General features: G+C 41.9%; 1 protein-coding gene across 6 annotated transcripts in view; it reads left to right on the plus strand.

Moving 5' to 3' along the window:
* Positions 1-21,108, plus strand: part of LOC122783626 (mitogen-activated protein kinase kinase kinase kinase 4-like) — a 73,195-nt gene that overhangs the window by 38,956 nt on the left and 13,131 nt on the right. For 4 of the 6 annotated variants that reach the window (XM_044048383.1, XM_044048391.1, XM_044048400.1 and 1 more), the window contains exons 4-22: positions 3,331-3,456; positions 4,028-4,138; positions 4,925-5,015; positions 5,441-5,571; positions 5,772-5,826; positions 6,380-6,458; positions 6,536-6,711; positions 7,178-7,250; positions 7,944-8,154; positions 9,579-9,740; positions 10,040-10,126; positions 11,896-12,228; positions 13,526-13,681; positions 15,670-15,975; positions 19,122-19,231; positions 19,354-19,514; positions 19,608-19,705; positions 20,227-20,405; positions 20,810-20,927. In XM_044048383.1, coding sequence (XP_043904318.1) covers positions 3,331-3,456; positions 4,028-4,138; positions 4,925-5,015; positions 5,441-5,571; positions 5,772-5,826; positions 6,380-6,458; positions 6,536-6,711; positions 7,178-7,250; positions 7,944-8,154; positions 9,579-9,740; positions 10,040-10,126; positions 11,896-12,228; positions 13,526-13,681; positions 15,670-15,975; positions 19,122-19,231; positions 19,354-19,514; positions 19,608-19,705; positions 20,227-20,405; positions 20,810-20,927 — 2,763 coding nt within the window. The remainder of the gene's footprint in view (positions 1-3,330; positions 3,457-4,027; positions 4,139-4,924; positions 5,016-5,440; positions 5,572-5,771; positions 5,827-6,379; positions 6,459-6,535; positions 6,712-7,177; positions 7,251-7,943; positions 8,155-9,578; positions 9,741-10,039; positions 10,127-11,895; positions 12,229-13,525; positions 13,682-15,669; positions 15,976-19,121; positions 19,232-19,353; positions 19,515-19,607; positions 19,706-20,226; positions 20,406-20,809; positions 20,928-21,108) is intronic. The other 2 variants (XM_044048427.1, XM_044048419.1) reach the window with 1 other exon arrangement.

A 21,108-nucleotide genomic window follows, 5' to 3' on the forward strand; every position in this document is an offset into this window, starting at 1 on the left:
CTAAGACGGCGAGTGTCCAAAATACAAGGACGGTGCACAAACAATATTGAGAGAAAGAGACATAATGGACATTTGAAAGAGAGTGAGGGGATGATGTCACTGTCTCCCAGCTTGATTTTCACCGACAACTTGTTGTCTGCTCACGTACTCACACTCACACACACACGCACACAGGTTTGCACATTGACTTCCATTCATTTGAACAGTCTAACCAAAACATTATCCTTAAATCTTAGCCCTCTACTTAATTAGTTCCTCAGAATAGAGGTTCTGCCTCATTAGGACCAGGTTTTGGTAATGAGAAGTACGCATGCCAAATCCTGTCGGTGAAGACACAGGTGGTCACAGTAGGGTTTAACCTCCAAGGAAATGGTTGCTACATTAGTGGCTAATGCTTCAGCTTTATCAACTGTGGTTAAGGGGTAGGGATAACCTTGAAGATGACCCAAGGTCTGGATATCCAAGACAACATTGATGGTGTTCACCACATGGTGATGGACGGTAGATGTTTGACTGTTCGTCAATGTTGTAAACTTCACCGGTGAAGGAGTAGAAAACCTACTGCACAAGGAACTTGGCATGTCAAAGGTTTCTGCTTTCCACAGATTTTGGCCCCTGATAAATGTTTTAAAGTTCTTGAACGTTTCCTGACCCAGGATGAATGTTTGGTCCACCAGTTTGAGTCAGAGACAAAAAGGCAGGGGAAATATCTGCTGTTGAGGACATGTTGGACAATCAGACTATGAGAGCTTCTATACCAAGGGCTACGCAAGTGCTTCCACACCGATGGAAGAAGTTTGTAGACTTCAGGGGAAACTATGTTGGAAAAAAAAACATAATTGGTCAAATTTGACCATTGCGTCATGGTCAGCCTATGAAACTTTCATCCCGCCCGAGTGCAACGTGAACTTCACATCCCACATCTCCAATGAAAAGTGACAGTCAATTGCAGGCGGTCCTCGTTATTTTTAAACATCTCGTCTTGTGATGGTTAATGCGTAATGATGTGTCTGCTGTATTACTCCTCCTCCTCCTCCTCCTCCTCCAGTCTGGCCGCCGCGGCAGCGTCTGTAATTACACCCGACTCCATTCCAAAAACGTTCACATGATCATAACTATGGGTTCTGTGGGCGACGGGATGTTCTGGCGACCGCAGCAGGTCCCCACGTCTCCTCTGATTTCCTGCAGAAACTCTGTTTACATATCTGAAGTGACCATGTGACTGCATGACTGACAGATCAGCTGACCCACCTTCAGCTGATGGGTGGATTCACTGAGGAGGACTTGCTGTCCGGCTGTCTGGTTTGTTGGCGTCCTCACTGATTTGCTGACTGGTTAAATGACTGGCCGACTGGTTAAATGACTGGCCGACTGGTTAAATGACTGGCTGACTGTTAAATGACTGGCTGACTGTTAAGTGACTGGCTGACTGTTAAGGAAGTGACTGGCTGACTGGTCAGTGACTGGCTGACTGGTTAAATGACTGGCTGACTGTTAAGTGAATGGCTGACTGGTTGACTGGCTGACTGTTAAATGACTGGCTTACTGGTTAAGTGACTGGCTGACTGGTTAAATGACTGGCCTACTGGTTAAATGACTGGCCTACTGGTTAAATGACTGGCTGAGGCTCTAACCCAGTGACTGCACGGCTGACGGTGACTCACAGGATTGGCGGACCGGCTCGTCTGACCGACTGACCCCTCCCTCACTCCTGCTGAACTCTTTAGAGGTTTCTGTGGAGTACAAACCCAGCACTGGTTTGGTTCCTACTGTCCGTTCCAAGGCTCCGCACTGAGTTTGTTAAAAAGTCATCCAAACGTGCGGCTCCTCCTACTTCTTCCTGGAACAAACAAGAGAATAGTTTGAAGCTGAAGGATCTGATGACATGATGTAGAGGCAGAAGCATCTGCTGTAGATGTTTTCTGCATGTATTGCGGCAATTAAATAAAAATACAGCAGAGTTTTCACTGAGTTTTGTAAAAGTCAGTCTTTAAACTGTTTAACTGCAGGTTTTTTTAATGTAATAATAAATGTCAATAACTGCGAATTTGCTGCTTTTCGATGACTGACTGTAACATTTAACGTCTTTGATGTGAACGACTGCAGGCGCTGACTTCACTCTGCTGAATGTCAAGTTGACTCACACTCTCACATGTATTCATTTATTTATTATATTTTTTTTTTCACCCTCTCATAGCTGACAGGAAATCATCGGTGTTGCATGTTGACACTGGTAGAAATTTAAACACAAACACACACACGTCTTATCAAGCCCCGGCAGCTGCAGCAGAAACTGACGACAGCGAGTCGACGACTCTGTCGACATTTGTGAGAGGGGTCAGGAGGTCAGAGGGCAAACTTCAGCCTTTCACAATGTCAGACGCGTTCACTGTCGACGTGTAAAAACAGCCGAGTGACAGTTTCTCTGTCGGTCAAACTTATCTATGAATACTTAAATAAGCAGAGGTTTGTTTGTTTGTTTTTTGTTTTGTTTTTGTTTTGTTATGTCAGTCACAACTCATGGTTTCATGAGAAGATATTTTTGTTTTTAATCACGTTAAACCACACTAGCTCAATAAATCCGTCAATCAAATGTGTCTATGCTTGTTCTGTCATGAGACGTTCAAGGACACAGCAGATTAAAACACTTTTTCTGCCTCATACAGTTTAAATACTAACTTTTACAAAACTCAGATGTTCTTGATGCTGCTTCACTTTGAATTCTGGTTTATTTTTCATGAAACCCATTGAAGGTAAAGAGGGTTTTCATTAGGGCAGCGACTAGAGATTATTTTCATCAATTAAGCGAGTAATCGATTGGTCTACAAAATGTCGATAGAAATGTCTTGTTTTTGTCCACAAACCAAAATTAATCAGTTTTACTGATTTTCTTAGTTTATATTTACATTTAAGCAGCTGAAAAAAATCAGAAAACTTGCTTTAATGTGTTTAAATTCTGAAAGTCGCTGGGTTTTTGTCGTCACATTGTATGAAACCAGACAAATTTGTCTGTTCTAGTAGAAAATCATCCATAAAGAGTTGCTGATTTTTTTATGTTTCCCATAAATCAAAATAATGATGTTCTCAAATGTCTTGTTTTGTCCACAAATGATTTTCTTTAATATATGAAGCAAAGAAACCAGAAAATATTTACATTTAAGAAGTTTTTACCAGGTTTAAATATGTTTTTATTACACTCTTCAGTCTGAACAATGTTGTTAAAGGATGTTTCAGTCTTTTAAACTGCAAAAATGACAACATACCTGCAGGTACAACTTGACTTGTCACTGACGTTGCTCTCGCTGTCTCTTTCCTGTCTCTGTCTCACAGGATGAAGAGGAGGAAATCAAGCTGGAAATCAACATGCTGAAGAAATACTCTCACCACAGAAACATAGCCACATACTATGGAGCCTTCATCAAAAAGAGTCCACCGGGCCACGACGACCAGCTGTGGGTGAGTGAGACGTGTCTGTAACCAGAGTAGGGTTTGCTTTCTACTGCTCCAAAATAAATTCATAAATAAAAACACAACCCTTTGTCTGCAGTAGAGATTGAAACAGTCAGTATATATACTTGTTTTTCTGCTCCTAGTCTCTCTCTTCTGTCTCTACCTCACCTCCCTCTTGACCTTTCTGTCCCCCACCTCTCCTCTGTCCCCCATTTTTTCTTTCACCACAACCTGTCTAGGCAGATGGCCATACATCTTTGAGTCTGGTTCATGTTTGAGATTTCTTCCTGTTTGTAATTGTTTGGGGTCATAATCGTATTTAAAAACACAGGTTTTGATAAATTACATGGAAGCCAAACATCTCTCAAGCTCGCCATTGTTAGTCTCTGTTAGCAACACTAGTGGCTAACAACCAGCAGATTCTCCGACCGTGCTGGTGTCCAGCAGCAGATCTGACCCTGAAACATCGAGAGATGGAAAATGATAACGCTTCAGACAGTTGTTGTTGTTGTTGTCCTTTGTGTGTCCACAATTGTCCACCGTCGTGTCTCACTGTCCCCTGTCCTCTCTCCTCCAGCTGGTGATGGAGTTCTGTGGTGCCGGTTCCATCACAGATCTGGTGAAGAACACCAAAGGGAACACGCTGAAGGAAGACTGGATCGCCTACATCTCCAGAGAAATCCTCCGAGTGAGTTTGCTCTCGACGCTAACTGCTAACCGCTAACTGGGTGGTCTGAAAATCAACATCGTTATCATAATTTATTAACTCTCTGGCATCAATTACAGAAATACACATGAACAATCATAGTTTTTTTCTCCTGTTTTTAGTTCAACTTTTTGAGTGAAACAATATATATTTTGACTTTGAGAGGAGATTGTGACCAAAATAAATGACAAAACATGTTGAAATAATCATGAAGAAAACCAAGTTAAAAACACCGTTTGGAGTTCCGCCCCCATACACTTATTTTTTTTTAATAATTTCTAGTTCCTTTGTCTTCAAATTTTAGTAAAATATTAGTGATATTTTCACAAAATAACCCACAAATTTGACCTTTTTTTATCAACTTAGCTAAGGTGAAAGAGACCCAAGTAAATAAAAGACCAAACAGTCTTTTTTCCACAGTCCTGTCCAAATTAGTTTTTTCATGTACATTTAATCTTTTCTTTTTCCTCAGAAACCTGATAAATGCTGCTCTGATCAGTAAAACCTAAAAAATTTTTATCCAAACCTCTGTTGAGAATGTCTTTTTTCTTAAAGTGTCATGTATTCATTGGTTAGTTTATACATGTAATTTTACACAAACATTTACATGATAAACTGAAAGTGTGATGCAGCACATTTTCCATACTTTTTGAAAAAGTTAATCAGGCAAAAAATTGACTCAGTCATTATTTGTCGATTTTATTTGGTGGTGTCTATTCTTAATCTGTGTGTGTAAATCTACCTGTGTTTAACTCCGTGTTTCTTCAGGGATTAGCTCACCTTCATGCTCATCACGTCATCCATCGTGACATTAAAGGACAGAACGTGCTGCTGACTGAAAACGCTGAGGTCAAACTCGGTACGTCCTTGTTTTTTTGTTTAGTTTTAAACAAACTTGTTGGACGTCTGCGCTGTAAAAAAAAATCAACTTTAACCATTTTAAGGAGAATTAAACCATAAGAATCAAAGAAAATCTGAATTTTCCTTATTTTCTTCTGTTTTGATGTTGTTTTCTTAAAAATCCGTACTCTTTCTTCTTATTTTAACCAGTTTAACGTGTTTTATTTTGAAAAATAAAGGCCTTTATTTCTCCATAGACTTTTCTTAATCTCTCGCACATCAATCTTGTTTTTTATTCTTCTAAACCGAAACAGGACGTTGTGATGACGACTGTACTCGATCCATAAAGATCATTTCTTAGATGTGGGGATAAAACAGCGAGTAGAGAATCCTGACTGACAACCAGTTGTTAAAATGTCTTTTATCGCTGGTGTATTTCCTCAGTGGACTTTGGCGTGAGCGCTCAGCTCGACCGGACAGTCGGTCGCAGGAACACCTTCATCGGGACGCCATATTGGATGGCTCCAGAGGTCATCGCCTGTGACGAAAACCCTGACGCGACCTACGACTACAGGGTAAGAAAATCACCTATTTTATAAAGTCTGTACCAGTCTGAACGGTAGTAAAAAAAAAACGTTTTCAGGGAGACGTTGTGATGGAGTAGAAACAATTTTTTATGGAACAAACCATTTTGTTTTTATGGAACAAAACATTTTGTTTTTTGTTTTTAAACTCACTCTCCTGACTCTTCTCTGTCCTCTCTTCTGTCCTTCAGAGTGATCTGTGGTCCTGTGGAATCACTGCTATAGAAATGGCTGAAGGAGCTCCTCGTAAGTGTTTTATTACATGAGCGAAACGACGTCTGTTTGATCCGATATTTAAGTACGATATTTAAGTCACAATACGATATTGTTACGATATTTAAGTCACAATACGATATTGTTACGATATTTAAGTCACAATACATTATCACAATATTTAAGTCATGCTATGATATTATCATGGTATTTAAGTCACGGTACAATACTATTACAATATTTGTCACAATACAATATTATTACGAAACAATATTATCACGATATTTAAATCACGATAAAATATTATCATGATATTTAAATCACAATACGATATTATTGTCACGATATTTAATTCACGATATGTTATTATTATCATGAAATTGAAGTCATAATACGTGGATAAAATAAAAAATCTTTTCCACGTTTGAGAGACAGTGATCCACGTCTTTCAACATTTTCTGGACCAAACAATGACCTGATTAATTCATAAAGTAATCCACAGATTAATCATAGGCTGGACTTGTAATATCGTATATGGCTAAATCACTCACTTCCTCACCTGTTGTGTCTCTCCTTGTTCACTCAGCTCTGTGTGACATGCATCCAATGAGAGCTCTCTTCCTCATCCCCAGAAACCCTCCTCCACGACTCAAGTCCAAAAAATGGTGGGTTTTCATCTTTGACCTCCCTGTCAAACACACACACACACAAGCGTCTGACCTTTCACCTTTAAACCCGACAGGTCAAAGAAGTTCTTCAGCTTCATCGAGGGCTGCCTGGTGAAGAACTACACACAGCGTCCTCCCACCGAGCAGCTGCTCAAACACCCGTTCATCCGAGACCAGCCCAATGAGAGGCAGGTCCGCATCCAGCTCAAAGACCACATCGACCGCACCAAGAAGAAGAGGGGGGAGAAGGGTGAGTGTTCTGGGTGTCCTTATAGTCCTTATATGGACGATGTGTGTTCTCTTTTTCTTATGTGTTGTTGAGTCAAAGTTAGGATTCTTGATTATGAAGTCACGATACGATATTATCATGATATTTAAGTCACGATACGATATTATCATGATGTGATATTATCACAATTTTTACAATATGATATTATTACTATATTTAAGATACAATATTATCACGATATTTAAGTCACAATACGATATTATCACAACATTTATGTCACGGTACAATATTATTATCAATATATTATTATCATGATATTTCAGTCACAATATGATATTATTACGATATTTTATTGTAAGTCGCTTTGGATAAAAGCGTCTGCTAAATGACATGTAATGTAATTTTAGTCACAATGTGATGTTATCACTTTATTTAAGTCACGATACGATATTATCATTGTAATGAATTGCTTGTTTGTCGTCCACAGATGAGACAGAGTATGAATACAGTGGCAGTGAAGAAGAGGAGGAGGAGGCATCGGAGCAGGAAGGAGAACCAAGGTAACCACAAATCAGTTTTTCCGAGGTTGTAATTTGAAACTGAGATATTAGCTACTGTTTTAAAGCAGAACTTAAAAATACACAATTCCCAACACATTACTTATTTAAATTGGCTTTAAATGATTCAGACACACATCCACAAAGACCTTGTTGTCGTCTTAACTAAAATAAAACTGTCTGCTCCACACATGATGATTTTCCTCACTGAGTCACCAGCAGCTTGTCCCTCTCTCACTGCTGTTGCCTAGCAACAGAGCTTCAGTTGGACATGCTACAGATCACGAGCGACACCTATCTAATGAATTATTTAATCAAACATGTATGTTTTTATGGCTCTTTGTTTGTTTTTTATGTGTTGTAACGTTAGCCATTTAATTTGGTTGACTTCTGATTTTTTAATTTTTTTGAAAGGTACAGTATGTAAACTTTACAGAGGGATGATACGATACGATTACATAAAAAATGTAAAATCCAATCAAATCCAAAAATCCAGCGTGCTTCATCATGCACGGATTGTAAAAATGTAATTAATGTAAATAAAAATCACAGAAACAGCTTTTCACTTAAATTTCACACTTTTTAAAAGGATGTTTTTTCACATTTTGTCTTCATTTGTCGTAGAAAACTATAATTAAATAAAATGTATTTTTCCATCTAAACGTGTAAACTTCTTTCTAAACTTCCTTGGTGCAGCTCCATCGTTAACGTCCCCGGGGAGTCCACGCTGCGCCGCGACTTCATCCGACTGCAGCAGGAGAACAAGGAGCGCTCGGAGGCGCTGCGGCGCCAGCAGCTCCTGCAGGAGCAGCAGCTCCGTGAGCAGGAGGAGTACAAGCGCCAACTACTGGCCGAGAGGCAGAAACGTATCGAGCAGCAGAAGGAGCAGAGGAGGCGACTGGAGGAGGTGAGGGCGCTCTCAGGATTCACACCACACACGAGACGATATCATCACGATATTTGATATGATATTATCACAATGGTTGATATGATATTATCACGATATTCAATATATTATCACGATATTCAATGTATTATCACGATATTCAATGTATTATCACGATATTCAATGTATTATCACGATATTCAATATATTATCACAATATTTGATATTATCGTGATTCTGTATTGTGATATTTAAGTTGCAATATTCAATATATTATCACAATATTTGAGTCACATTACGATATCGTGATATGCAAGTGATATGCAAGATACAATATTATCGCAATATTTCAATACAATATCACAGTGCGACATTATCCCAATGTTTCGGTCACGTTTCGAAATTGTCACGGTATTGAAATCACGCACATTCTCACAATATTTAAGTAACAATAAGGTATTATCATAATATTGCGATATACTGAGTATTTGCAAAATCATATATTGCTATATCATCCACCTCGATTGTCTTTTTTTATGTGTACTAATTCACAAAAGGTTGAATGTTTATTTGTGACACGATACTTGAAAACTGCCTGTAGGCAGCTAATAGAAATGCAAATAATCTTCATTACACTAAACAAACGCTTTTAAAATCATAATAATGACATATTTAAGGCAAAAAACAACATTAAGTCATTTTAAATATTCTTCAAACACTCATTTATTCACTGACTGCACCTGAAAGGTGCGAGGTGTCTGCTAAAGTGAAGAAAAGCACTTTTTATTTTCCAGCTCCAGGGTTTTTTAGCTGATTCATGATGGAGCTTGTTGATGAGTCACACTTCCGAGGGCTCTGTGTGTGTGTGTCAGAAATACCAGCACACATGTGCTCTCCTGCTCTGATGGATTATCACCCGAGGATTGAAAAACGCTGAGCCGTGAATGTGTGTGAACCTGTTTCACCTTCTCATCATCACACACTGAGCTCTTAGTGTCAGAAAATGTACACTATTCTTGTCACTTCAGCTCGTCCACCGTCTCTATTTACTGCTAAATCCACAAACATGTGCGTCAGACTAAAAACCAGTCATCATTTACTTGTAATCCAGATCAGTTTAAACTTTAAAACCCTGTGGATTGGAAGGAAACATCACATGCTGTGAAGAAATGTCCCTGAATACACCGTATTTATTTTAGAAATTAAATCTCACAACAACTCGAGGTTAATCCACAAACCACACTGCATTAATTTTTGTTTAATTTTATTATTAGGTTTTATTTTTGTTTGTTTTATTAATATTTACAGGATTATTTCTATTTATCGTCTTTAAGATTTGCACTTGTTTTTAGAATAAAAAAACAAAGATAAAAATATATATAATCATTTTTAAGATATTATTTACTTTTATTTGTGCTTAAACTCGCCTGTTTCAACTCCTGCAGCAACAACGGCGTGAGCGTGAGATGAGGAGGCAGCAGGAGCGCGAGCAGCGCCGACGTGAGCAGGAGGAGAAGAGACGCGTGGAGGAGATGGAGCGGCGCCGCAAAGAGGAGGAGGAGCGAAGGAGGGCGGAGGAGGAGAAGAGGAGGGCCGACCGAGAACAGGTACGAACACCACATGGTGTCATGTCTGATATAATGTCCATCATTTGTTTGCACTGTACCACACTAAGGCCTTATTGTCACATTTAAGTTATTTATTAGCAATATAAATGTAACAGTAACCAGTCAGTTGTAAACTAAGTGTAAAAAGAATGGTCAGCCCATGGTGCCCCGTGTGCCAAAAACCGGCACACGTGGCACCATGATCTGGCAGATGATTTAAAAAAAATTTATGATTTGCTTTATATACATGTTTTTTGTGTTCCTGTTGACTGACTGACTGACGTGTGTTTGACGGACAGGAGTACATCCGTCGTCAGTTGGAGGAGGAGCAGAGACACCTGGAGATCCTGCAGCAGCAGCTGCTGCATGAACAGGCCATGCTGCTGGTGAGTCTTTATACAACATGTTCACATTTATTCTACACTACATTAACCTTAGTTAATGCAGAAATAAACAGTTAAATAACTTGTATTGCTTTTATTTGAACCACTAATCAGGTGAATTAAGGTCAACGTTTTATAAAGCAACTGAAAAGAACTTTTAAGGGAAACAAATTTCCCACCAAGAAATGCATTAACAGTTATTTAAAGCTTCTGTTAACGTGTATAAAGTTAATAAGTGGTTAGTTAAAACATGATTTAAATGTTAATACAATATTACCCTTATTGTACAGTGTTTTTTTTCCACGTTTCGTAGATTATAATTTTGTCTTCCAGCCTTTTTTATTTAAAATCTGTTTCCTTGATGTCATTCCGTCCACTTTTGTGTCTCAGTGGTTATTTTTATTATGTTGAATGTTTCCATCGTTACACAGAATTTCCTGTTTCAGTTTTTCCCTCAAATCTTAGCTGAAGGAAGTTTTTGGATCAGTCATGTGACTTCAGTGGATCCCAGATGAGTCGTTACCAGCTGAGGTCACAACATGATGATGATGATAATGATAAAAACAATATTAAGTCCTCTCAGGGTTTGTGGAGGTGTGGAAGTCAGGATGGTGATGTCATCCAACAGGAAGGAGTTATGTTTTTTGTTTTTTAAAAAGGATTCTCCTTCTCCGGGGGAATCACACACAGGATATTCAGATAAAGACAGGATGTGAACACTCACATCCCTGCGTCCTGATTTCACACCGTCACTTTATCATCACCGGGTGGATTTAAAGGAAATGCCGCGTCTTAGTTTTTGTTTCATTTGAACTCCGTGCACAGACAACAACAAGCATCAAAACTCCACTGTTTTTGATTAAGTACTGTTTTTCTTCTGTGGGCTGCGTCACTCGTGACCAAAAACTTTAACTGCTCTAACAGACGTTTATGTTCAAAAGGAAAAAAGAAAAAAGAAAAATCTGCCAAAGTCATTAATATTTGGTTTGGACGTTTCTCCACCACGACCTCAGCCGTACAGTTTCCCTCTCATTTATCAACTCAAAACAAAAACAGAAGCCTGAGTTTTCTGCACTTGGATACTTGGAGATACACGGTACAAACAAAAGTATCTGGCCACACCTGTTAAAGGAGAAATCTGAGTTACAGGCGTTCTATGTCTAATATTTCTTAAAGCCACTGTAACCCCTGAAAATATACCGGTTACAGAACGGTGGAGTTGCGTTTCTGATCTGATTCTAGTTCATACTGAGAGCGTGTTTAACTTCGACTGCTTAACTAAGGGGGGGTTAATTCACCCCTAAACATTCTTATGCTGTGTTTCCATCATGGTACGGTTTCATTTTGGTACAGTACGGTACGGTACGGTTTGGAATGGTAAAGTCCTGGGTCAATTATGTGTTTCGACTCGTAGCGTGACAAGACTGTCGACCCATCAGCTGACTTTAGTGGGTGGAGCTAGACCGGCTCCACCCTGACCGTACCAGACCATTTTGCTGTGGTACACCCAAGGGAAGGGAGCTAAAGAATAGAACAGTAGGGTCCAGTTGTTTTGGTACTATTTGTAATGGAAATACAAAACAAATGCGTACCATACTGTACCAAACCGAACTGTTCCACTCCGTGGAAACTCTCTTGGCAGCACATCTCTGCGTCGTTGGCTGACAGCTTACTGGAAACAGTCGTGCTTGCTTATTGAAAACCAGAAAGCGACTGTACGTGTATCACAAAGAAAGCATAAATAAAGCTCAGTGTGACCTCCCTGTACTCAGGAGTACAAATGGCGGGAGCTGGAGGAGCAGCGTCAGGCACAGAAGCTGCAGAGGCAGCTGCAGCAGGAGCAGGCCTACCTGTTGTCCCTGCAGCACAACCAGAACCTGGACGGTAGCAAAACAGCCAAACCCCCACAGAACCCCGAACTGGATTCACGAGTAAATCCACCACAGACTCCTGGTCTGGACACAAAAACAACAATGACAGCGACAAAAGACTCTGAGAAGACACTGTCCAGTGAGAGAAGTGCACACGCTACCACCCTACCTGTCGCTGACCGCCAAGGCCCCGCCCCCCAAGGCTCCGCCCCCGACTCTGAGCCCGTCAGAGAGGTGAACCCTCGCAGCTCGACCTGCTGTTCAGCGCTTCCTCTTTGCTTGTGTGTACTCACACTTGTGTTCGGGGGAGCGGGGGGGTGTGTGCTGTGTGTTTCCATGGCGATGGTTCAATGCTGCTGTTGGTGTTTGGGGTGTTCGGATGTTTTCACGTCTGTCTCTAAACTTGCAAGTCTAATGATGATCCAGCAGGGGGCACAGTAAAACATTTTCCTGATCCACTTCAGACCTGGTACTAACATCCGGTCAGTCCGTCCTCAGATCTGATCAAAGAAACCACATTCAGAAGATTAGTCCTCAGGACTGATGAGAGACTGCCTCTCACACTTTTATTTATTTATTCATGGACATTTCACTGGTTGCCGAACGATGTATTCACTTTTTTTGACGTTACAGCGGCGCGTGTAGAGCACTGATTCCCTCAGTCGGACTCATTAAAAGCATCATTTTGTTCTTTATTTTAATACAGGACAAACAAACAGACATATTCCATCGTATGTGACGCATCCAGGACCCGTTTAATGCAAAGTTTTACTTCCATATGTGACTGGATCTCTGAGGACGGACGTTAAAATAGCCACTTCCTCCCTACTTTTCCTTTATGAAACTTAATTTAGTTTTAGGCTGAAGACATATCCTGTCTGATGAAAAGTTTGTGTGTGTTTTTTGTTTTTTGTCCACTCTCAAATTGGTGACTTTTTATGGGGAAACTCATACAACAGGAAAACTTCAAGGATTTTCCTTTTTCAGCTTCTAAAGTGTGAATTATAACAAAGAAATCACTAAAAACTGAACAATTTTGAGGTTTACGGTGTTCACGGGGAACTTTTATTGTATGAAAAAGAACAATATTGTAATGTGGTAATATTTCCATCTTCTTTCAAATCTGTAACAAAATAAAACATTTAATTGAATCTTGACTTAGAAAGCAAAGATATTTCAAATCAAATCGCAACAAGCAACAACAAAAAAAGCCCTGTTTTTGTACATCAATCCAGTTTTTACTGTGACTCCGTGTCCCTGGCCTCGGTGTGTGTGTCCTAACCTCTCTTTTTGAGAGAAGCTGCATGATTCTCTTCTTGTGTCTGGTCGCAGAGCTGTGGTCGTACTCACGGGGATAATTGTGTCAGTAACAGTAACATCGCTGCATCCTGTGGTTTCACTCCTGCACGTAGAAATAATATCTGCTCTCTGTTATAGAAAACTAACAAAGTGTGAGCGCTTCTGTCTCACTCACACACTCCTGTTAATGTCTGCTCATACTTCTGTGTGTGTGTGTGTGTGTTCTCTGCAGGCGGACGAGCGGTACCGTAAGAACATCCAGGGCTCCCCTCAGGCGGCTCAGACCAAACCGCAGCAGCCGCCGGTGCCGCCACGCTCCGAGTCTTCCTACCCCAACGGGAACCCGGCGTCTGAGGCGCCGGCCATGCACCGTCCTGCAGATCCACAGGTAACCACGGTGACCACGGTTCTCTCCTGGTTAGCTTGTGCACAGGAGGCAGCATTTGGAGTCTGGTGGTCGCCACATGTTAACGTCCACTGCGGCTTGTTTTAAAAGTCAGGATCAGACGCGTGAAGCTGATAAAGCCGCAACCGTGGCAGAGACTCCTTTAAACCAAAGAATACACATAAACAGAGTCACTTGACCTGCTTAAATGTCACATGATGATCCAGATTTTCTTTGTCTAAACAGAGAAACAGGAAAAGTGTTCACAAGACTTCCTGTTGGCGCTACAAATAAAAAGCTAAGGCTTAAGTTTAAGGGCTTATTCACACAAGAACGAGTTTAAGGGAAACTGATTAATGTATCATATTGAAAACCAATGTTTTCAGATTCTGGGGAAATCCCAAAACATCACCCAATACGCAACTTTATTCATGTGCAGACTCCTCAGCGCCACATACAGGCCTGACAAAAGAAATCTGAGTTTCTATTTTGAATAATCATACATTTCAACATAAATACAATGCCTTCCATCATAAGCAACAACAGTTTTATTGGCTTTTTAGTTCACTTTACCGAAGATTTGTGCCAAGTATAAATCGGCGTACTTCTGCCTTGATGTTGTCACTCCGTGCTTTGATATCCAAGGTTTGAAAGTAGTTTTGTCAGTATTATATCAAATATATTTATTGGATTTTTAAGCACAGAAGCATAAAAATAATATCAAAAAGGAAGCAAGAGTATAGAGAAGACACAATAAAATAAAAAAGAATCAAAAACACGAAAAATTAATAAATAAATGAATAATTTCCAGATTTTTCTGTTTATTCTATATAAAAATTAGTTAATATGGAAACAAAGGAGAAAACTCTTCACTTTAATGTGGCTTTAAGCAGGTTATTTGTAACAAACATCTTCTCTTTGTGACTTTAACCTTCTTTTAACCTTTCTTTATTTCTTCTCCACTGATGTTTTTAAGGTTCACAGGTCAACGTCAGCTGATTTCTGTGTTTTCAGGGTTCGGTGTCACTTTCATCGCCTAAATGATGACTCACCATGTTTTTCACTTACAGATTTTGTTTTCAGGAAAGTTTTCTCTCTTTGCTTCATCCCCGTTTTTTTTTTTTTATCTTCTTGTGACAATGGGAACCAAAGCAATCATGAAACCGCTCTGTGATGACTAACTCTGTGATTGACAGCTCGGCCTCCCACTCGTCACATGTGTAATTATCACCACAGAGTCGCTGCTCTGTGTGTTCGTCGGGGGGGGGCTGTAAAGTCGCATCCTCGTACCCTGTAATTGTGCCGCTGATTAAAAAACATTCATCATAATTCATGGGCGCACAGATCTGCACAGTCATCTCCTGACTCATGCCGCTGAGCATGAACATGAACCACATGGTCTGTTTTCAATATGTCGCACACAGATTAAATTATGCAGAAATGATGCTGTAATGTGGTTTAAAAAAACCTCATGTTTAAAGTGGATTTATGCTGCGAGTCGTTGGGATTGTCGGATTATGAGGCCGAGTATTAAATCAAACTTGACGGTTCATTTGGATCAGAGTTAATCAAACAACAATGGAAACTATTCTCATTTTCAAATAAGACAACATAAAACCATGCAGCTTTTTTTTATTTTTATTTTTTTTACCCTGCATCCCTCGATGACCTTTTACCATGTGACCCTGTCATACAATTTACAATGTTCCCTGAATGCCTCACATGTCAGTGGATACACGGGAAAGTGTTTTCTGACATGACAAGTTTGTCACTTACACTTCAAGTGTTGTACACACAAGTTACGAGTCGTGAGTTAAGGAGAATCCATGAAAGCTTTTATCCTAACGCCTCAAGGAACTGTTTTAGGCTCATGTACGGTTTGACTCTGACAAACCTGTGAAATCTCCTGTTCTTTTCAGAATCCACTGACTGGATGCAAACTGGCCCCCCTCCACCCTCCCTCACTGTGTTCTGTTTTGTTGTTCTGTAAGGTCCGCCCCCATGTAGCCGCTCTAAAGAGCAGCGGCGGCAGCGGTGGCATGGCGTCGCACTCGCCGCCCGTCGTGTTGCGGTCGCACTCCTTCACTGAGCCCCAAGTCGCCCCTAGCTTTGAAAATCAACACCTCCGCAACGGCCAGGAAAAGCACTATCACCATTCAGCTTCATCACCATCCTTCTTCTCCTCCTCACCATCATCATCATCATCATCATCATCAGTGTCTGCACGCACTGAGCCACAACCCCAGGCGAGACCCTCATCCCACGAAAAGGCTCCTTCAGCGGAGGTCCCACCCAGGGTAAGGACAGGAAGTCAGACCCTGAGCAACCGCGACAATCATCCTGATTTCCCCAACTCTTCTTCAGTTCATCACTTCTTCTCGCTTCCCACCGTCTGCCTGATTCTTTCTGCTTTCAATAATCCTTTGTTGTTCATTGAATTTGCCTTTCCTTTGGTGAAATACAGACTTTTCCGCCTTCTTCACTTTATGTTTTAATGTTTAATCACAGCTTTTCTTTGTTGCTGCTCTGACTCTCTGATTCACACCCAAACCACAGATACACAAGTATGAGATGACAAGAGGATCATCTGCCTCTCAGTATTGTTTACAGTGATCCGCGTATTTGATTTGGCGAAGGCTTTACCCTTCCTCCTTGTTTTGGGACGTAACCCCCTCCCCATTTATCTGGACATGGGACCAACACTTACAGTAGGAGTAAACTGGATGTGGCCCCCTAGTGGCTGGCTTAGATGAAAATGTTCCTCTTGGTACTCACTCGGGCCAAAGAAGTCGTTCAAAGCGGACTTCTGGACCATCATTCAGACAAAGGTCACAAATCATTCGACGAAGAAGAGGATCATCTATTCTTCACACTGCAAATCTGCTCTGAAAGAAATATGGTGCAGCTAATGTAGAGTTTTCTCAGTGAAATGTGTTCATTCAGTGAGGTTTGCTGCCGCAGCTTCAGTCATCTCAGAAGCTCCCAGGTTTTGGTTGCTTCGCTAAGACAATAACAGAAACCCACAAACGCCTCAGTGAAACGCGTCGTACACATGTTTTTAACATGTTTTTTAGACCTTGCATGTAAGGAGAAATTTCCTTAGAAATTTGAATTTTTAACCACTAATGCTGTGTTTCCATCGTTGTATGGTTCACTTTGGTCCAGTACAGTAATGTTTGGAACTGCAAAGCCCTGGGTCAGGCTTGCCTTTTGACCGAGAACAGAACCTTTACTCGTACCAGTTACACGACAGCAAACCATGACATTGAACGCCGGTATCAAACCCTTTAGTTCTTTCCTGCTCAGTTTGTAGCTGTTTCGAACAAGATGTCAATCTTTGTATGTGAGACTGGACTGCGGGGTGTTGAAGAAACACCGGTCGCAAGGGAGCATCGTTTTTCTGTCGCCCAATCAGCCTGACTGTTGCTCTACCTGACCTTACCGTACCATGTTACTTATAGTGTGTAGTTTTAGTACTATGCCTAATGGAAATGCAAGAAAATAGGTACCATACTGTACCAAACTGAACTGTTCCACTCGGTGGAAACACCAGACTCCACCTGACTTTACCCTAACATTTTATTCTGGTACCTCAAGGAAGGGTGCCAAACATTGATGGGTTTTGGTACGTACCATACTGGACCAAACTGAACCATTCTACTCGGTGGAAACACCAGCATAATTCCCGATCATCCTCAAGATCCGTTCTGGACCTTAGTGTTCTCAGAGAACCAGCCCATGTTCACACCTGTTATCAGTGGCAGGCATGATTGACTGCATTGAGCTTCTTTGAGCTGGAATTCATGGGATTCTTACAATTTCTATCAAACATTTTGTGTCATCTTGAGGCAACTGCATGTTCTCTTCCTTCCGTCCTCATTCTCACCTTCATGTCTTTCCTTCCTCCTCTCATCTACAGCTTACATTTCACACACCCACTAATTACGTCATCATTCAAAAGGTTCACAGTTCCCGGTCACTGGTTACCAACATTTCAGGGTTCCCCGCCAATGTATATTGAGTGTGAACGTATCTGCTGGTTCAAAATGTGATTTAGGAGTCAAAGGGTGATCTGTGTCACTGCTGTGATCCAATCTAAGCCCAGTCCCTACTCCCTGACCAGGACATGTTGAGACATGACCAGACAAACGACTCCTCTATGTCCACAAAATCACCCAAAAATAACGGCAGAGTGAGAAAAAAAAAACAAGCAAAAGCTCTGCATTTACGCTGGTTATTTCCATCTGAATGTGGGGTTTGGATGATACGGCTAAGTATAGGAAAACTGTCGCTGCACCATTATTGTGGGCAGTGAGAAAATCTAAATTTAATCCATATAGCCAAAGTTATTTTTCCTCCAGAAAAGAAAAACCCTCTGTTTAAGAAGTGCTGCTCCTGAGCCACACCTCAACCCTGTCAACACTTTCACTGTGAGTTTCACGACTGCACGGACGGAGGAGAGGAGACCACAGGAGTCATTTCAGTCTTTAAATACAGGAGAGCCATGATTCTAAAGAAAGGGCTGACCCTTCAACAACACCAGTCTGTGTCTTTTCCATTTTGTTACTAACAATCTCAGTCAAACTGGCTGCGATCTCACTGTGGATGCTAACAAATCTTCTATTTTTTTTGGGTGAAAGGTAGTCACAGTAGCTATGTCCCAATCCACTGGCTGGATCCTCCAGAGGAGATGGAAGTGAGGCGCTCTTTAATGCGTACTGAGAACTTGGCAGTTACGTCATCCATTTGTTGAGCCGGTGCACAAAGAATTCTGCGATATGGGACAACGTTTACCCAACGATCGAGCAAACTGCATTCGATGGAGTCAATGAATCGGAAGTGAAATAGGATAGCCTACACCATTACGCTCTCCAGTCACGTCTGGCAAGGATGCTGTGTTTTGGCTAACTTCATAATCTCCTAAAAAGGGGAACAAGTCTCAAAGTGACACACTACATGTCACCAGAGAAGCGATTTCTATCAGCTTATCCAACATGATGGCCACCAAAGAGCAGCGGCCTTTCAATTCAGCTGTTTCCATTTTAAGTGAATAGCTCCACTGTCAAAATATGTCAGACACCATTTGTCGATAGAAAAACCACCAACAACCAACTTTTTGGTGACATTTTCCGTCGCTCTGAATACTATCATTAGTCGGCCTGGTTGTAGGTTCTGTCCAATTCCAAAATCTACATCTATTTCTCACGATCCTTGAAAATGGGAGGAGACTACACCCTTTCTTTTAGCCAGGCTAGAGATTCTGGAGGATCCAGGGAGTGGACTGGGACGTAGCTATGTAGTGTGTGACTCGTGACTTCTGGGATTCTGCTGTGGTGTTTATGGCAGATGGACATCACCAGGGTCAGGGTGTTTTTTTAAAGGACTGTAATGTGATGTTTTTGTGTGTATGTGTGAGCTGGGTACTGTCTTTATCACAAATAAGGTTCCTGTCAGGACTACGTCAAGGTCCCCCGTGTTGCCGAGGCGTGATTCGCCTCATCACCACGGCAACACGCCACAGAGCGGCCATGCTGTTCATCGCAGCGCCCCCAGGTAAACGGAGCCCAGCACGCTGATTTCTGTCATTCTCTGTCTTTGTTCTGAGCCCAAATGTTAGCCGTTAGCCACCGTCTGTGCTCCGGCTCTGTTGACTCTGCTGTCTGTTGGCTCCACAGTGCGGCAGAGCCGCGGCTGCTGTGGGAGCGCGTGGAGAAACTGGTTCCCCGAGCGGCCAGTCACAGCGGCAGCGGAGGCTCCAGTTCCTCCAGCAGCTCCAGTAACTCCAGCTCTCAGGCCGGCTCCCACTGCGGCTCTGGAGAGCGGTTCAGGGCTCGCTGTGAGTTCCTGTGCCCGGCCCGCTCCACATTCCAAGCTTTCATGACCGTGTGTAGCGTGAACTGACCGCTCTCACCTGTTCCACCTATTTTAGCGTCCTCCAAATCGGAGGGCTCGCCCCTCCAGCGGAAAGAGAACGCTGGGAAAAAATCAGAAGAAAAGAGGGACGCGGTCAGGCCGGGCAAACCAGCGGTGAGACTCGAGCAGCACCGTAGCTCACCGGTGACCGTAGACCGGATAGATCTAGATCTAGAAGTGTGTTTCTCTGGAATGGTGATGGCTACTCAGAACTTAAAGCTTCATTGAATGGTTTTGCTCGCTTCTTCTCTCTACCGCTGTTTCCAGCTCGGCAGCCGCCATTTTAAACTCACGCCTTTTTAACATCTTCTTCTTCTTCTTCACTGTTATTATTTCTTTTTTCATCTTTGCAGCTCAAAAAACAGTCGTGTCATTCCTCAGAATTAATCCACTAACCCTGACTGTGACCGTAGCTTGAAGAACATGGGCTGCGTCTCCTCGCTTCATCTCTCAGCTTCGCTGCTCTCACGTTGGCTTCTCATTGGCTGTTTTTTTCTCCTCTGTAACCTCACTCTTCCTCTCCGACAGCCTTTCTTCCCCTTTTCCCGCTTTGAAAGAGACGATTAAACGGGACAGTGTCATGTGACGTCTCGGCTCGTGAAGATAAAAGCGTCCTCTCTATCCCTGACTTTTAGGACTTGACGGCTCTGGCGAAGGAGCTGCGCGCAGTGGACGACGTTCGCCCGCAGAACAAAGTGACGGATTATTCGTCCTCCAGTGAAGACTCTGACACCACGGATGAAGACGACGATGAGGAGGTCGACCAGGAGGCAGGGGAAGAGTCCACTTCTGGTCCGGAGGACACCAAAGCTGTGTAAGTTCTCAACTTTCCCTCAGGGGTAGGAATTGGTATCAGTCTGAAAATCACTGGATCTGATATCGGAGAGAGATAGAAATGTAAAAATCTGATAAAATCCTAAAATCCAACATATTGACTGTAAAAATGTAAATAAAAATCATGTTTGGGCTTGAACCCAGCACCTTCTTGCTGTGAGGCAACAGTGCTCACCACTACAACCACTGTACCTGTCGTAGCGTAGCGTAGGTTAGCATCTGATACACATCCGCTTTAGTCAAAGTGTCGGCTTCCAACCGAATCTGCTGGTGAGCTGCTCCGATACTTGATATTAGCCCGATGCGGGTCAAAGTCGATGGATGGTATATATCAGTCGTCAGATTTTAAGTGTGCACTTAATAATCGTTAACGTTCCTCTGCAGCTCGTCCAGGCTGAGCAACGGAGAGACCGAGTCGGTGAAAACCATGATCGTTCACGATGAAGGCGAGAGTGACGCGGGCTCCACGCCCTGTAAAGACAGCACTCTGATCGTCAGACAGGTACAACACACACACACACCAGCCTCCATCAGTTCACCTTCTCACTCTTTATTTGAACCTATTTTTGTTTATTCATTCATTCATTTATGTATTCACCCCGATTTTATATTGTTCTCCATTTTGTGTTGATCATGTTTCTGCTGTTACTTCCTCCGTGGCCATCTCTTTGTTCTCTGCTATC

The sequence above is a fragment of the Solea senegalensis genome, linkage group LG2, assembly GCF_019176455.1.
Source record: "Solea senegalensis isolate Sse05_10M linkage group LG2, IFAPA_SoseM_1, whole genome shotgun sequence".
In the NCBI taxonomy this organism is placed as follows: Eukaryota; Metazoa; Chordata; class Actinopteri; order Pleuronectiformes; family Soleidae; genus Solea; species Solea senegalensis.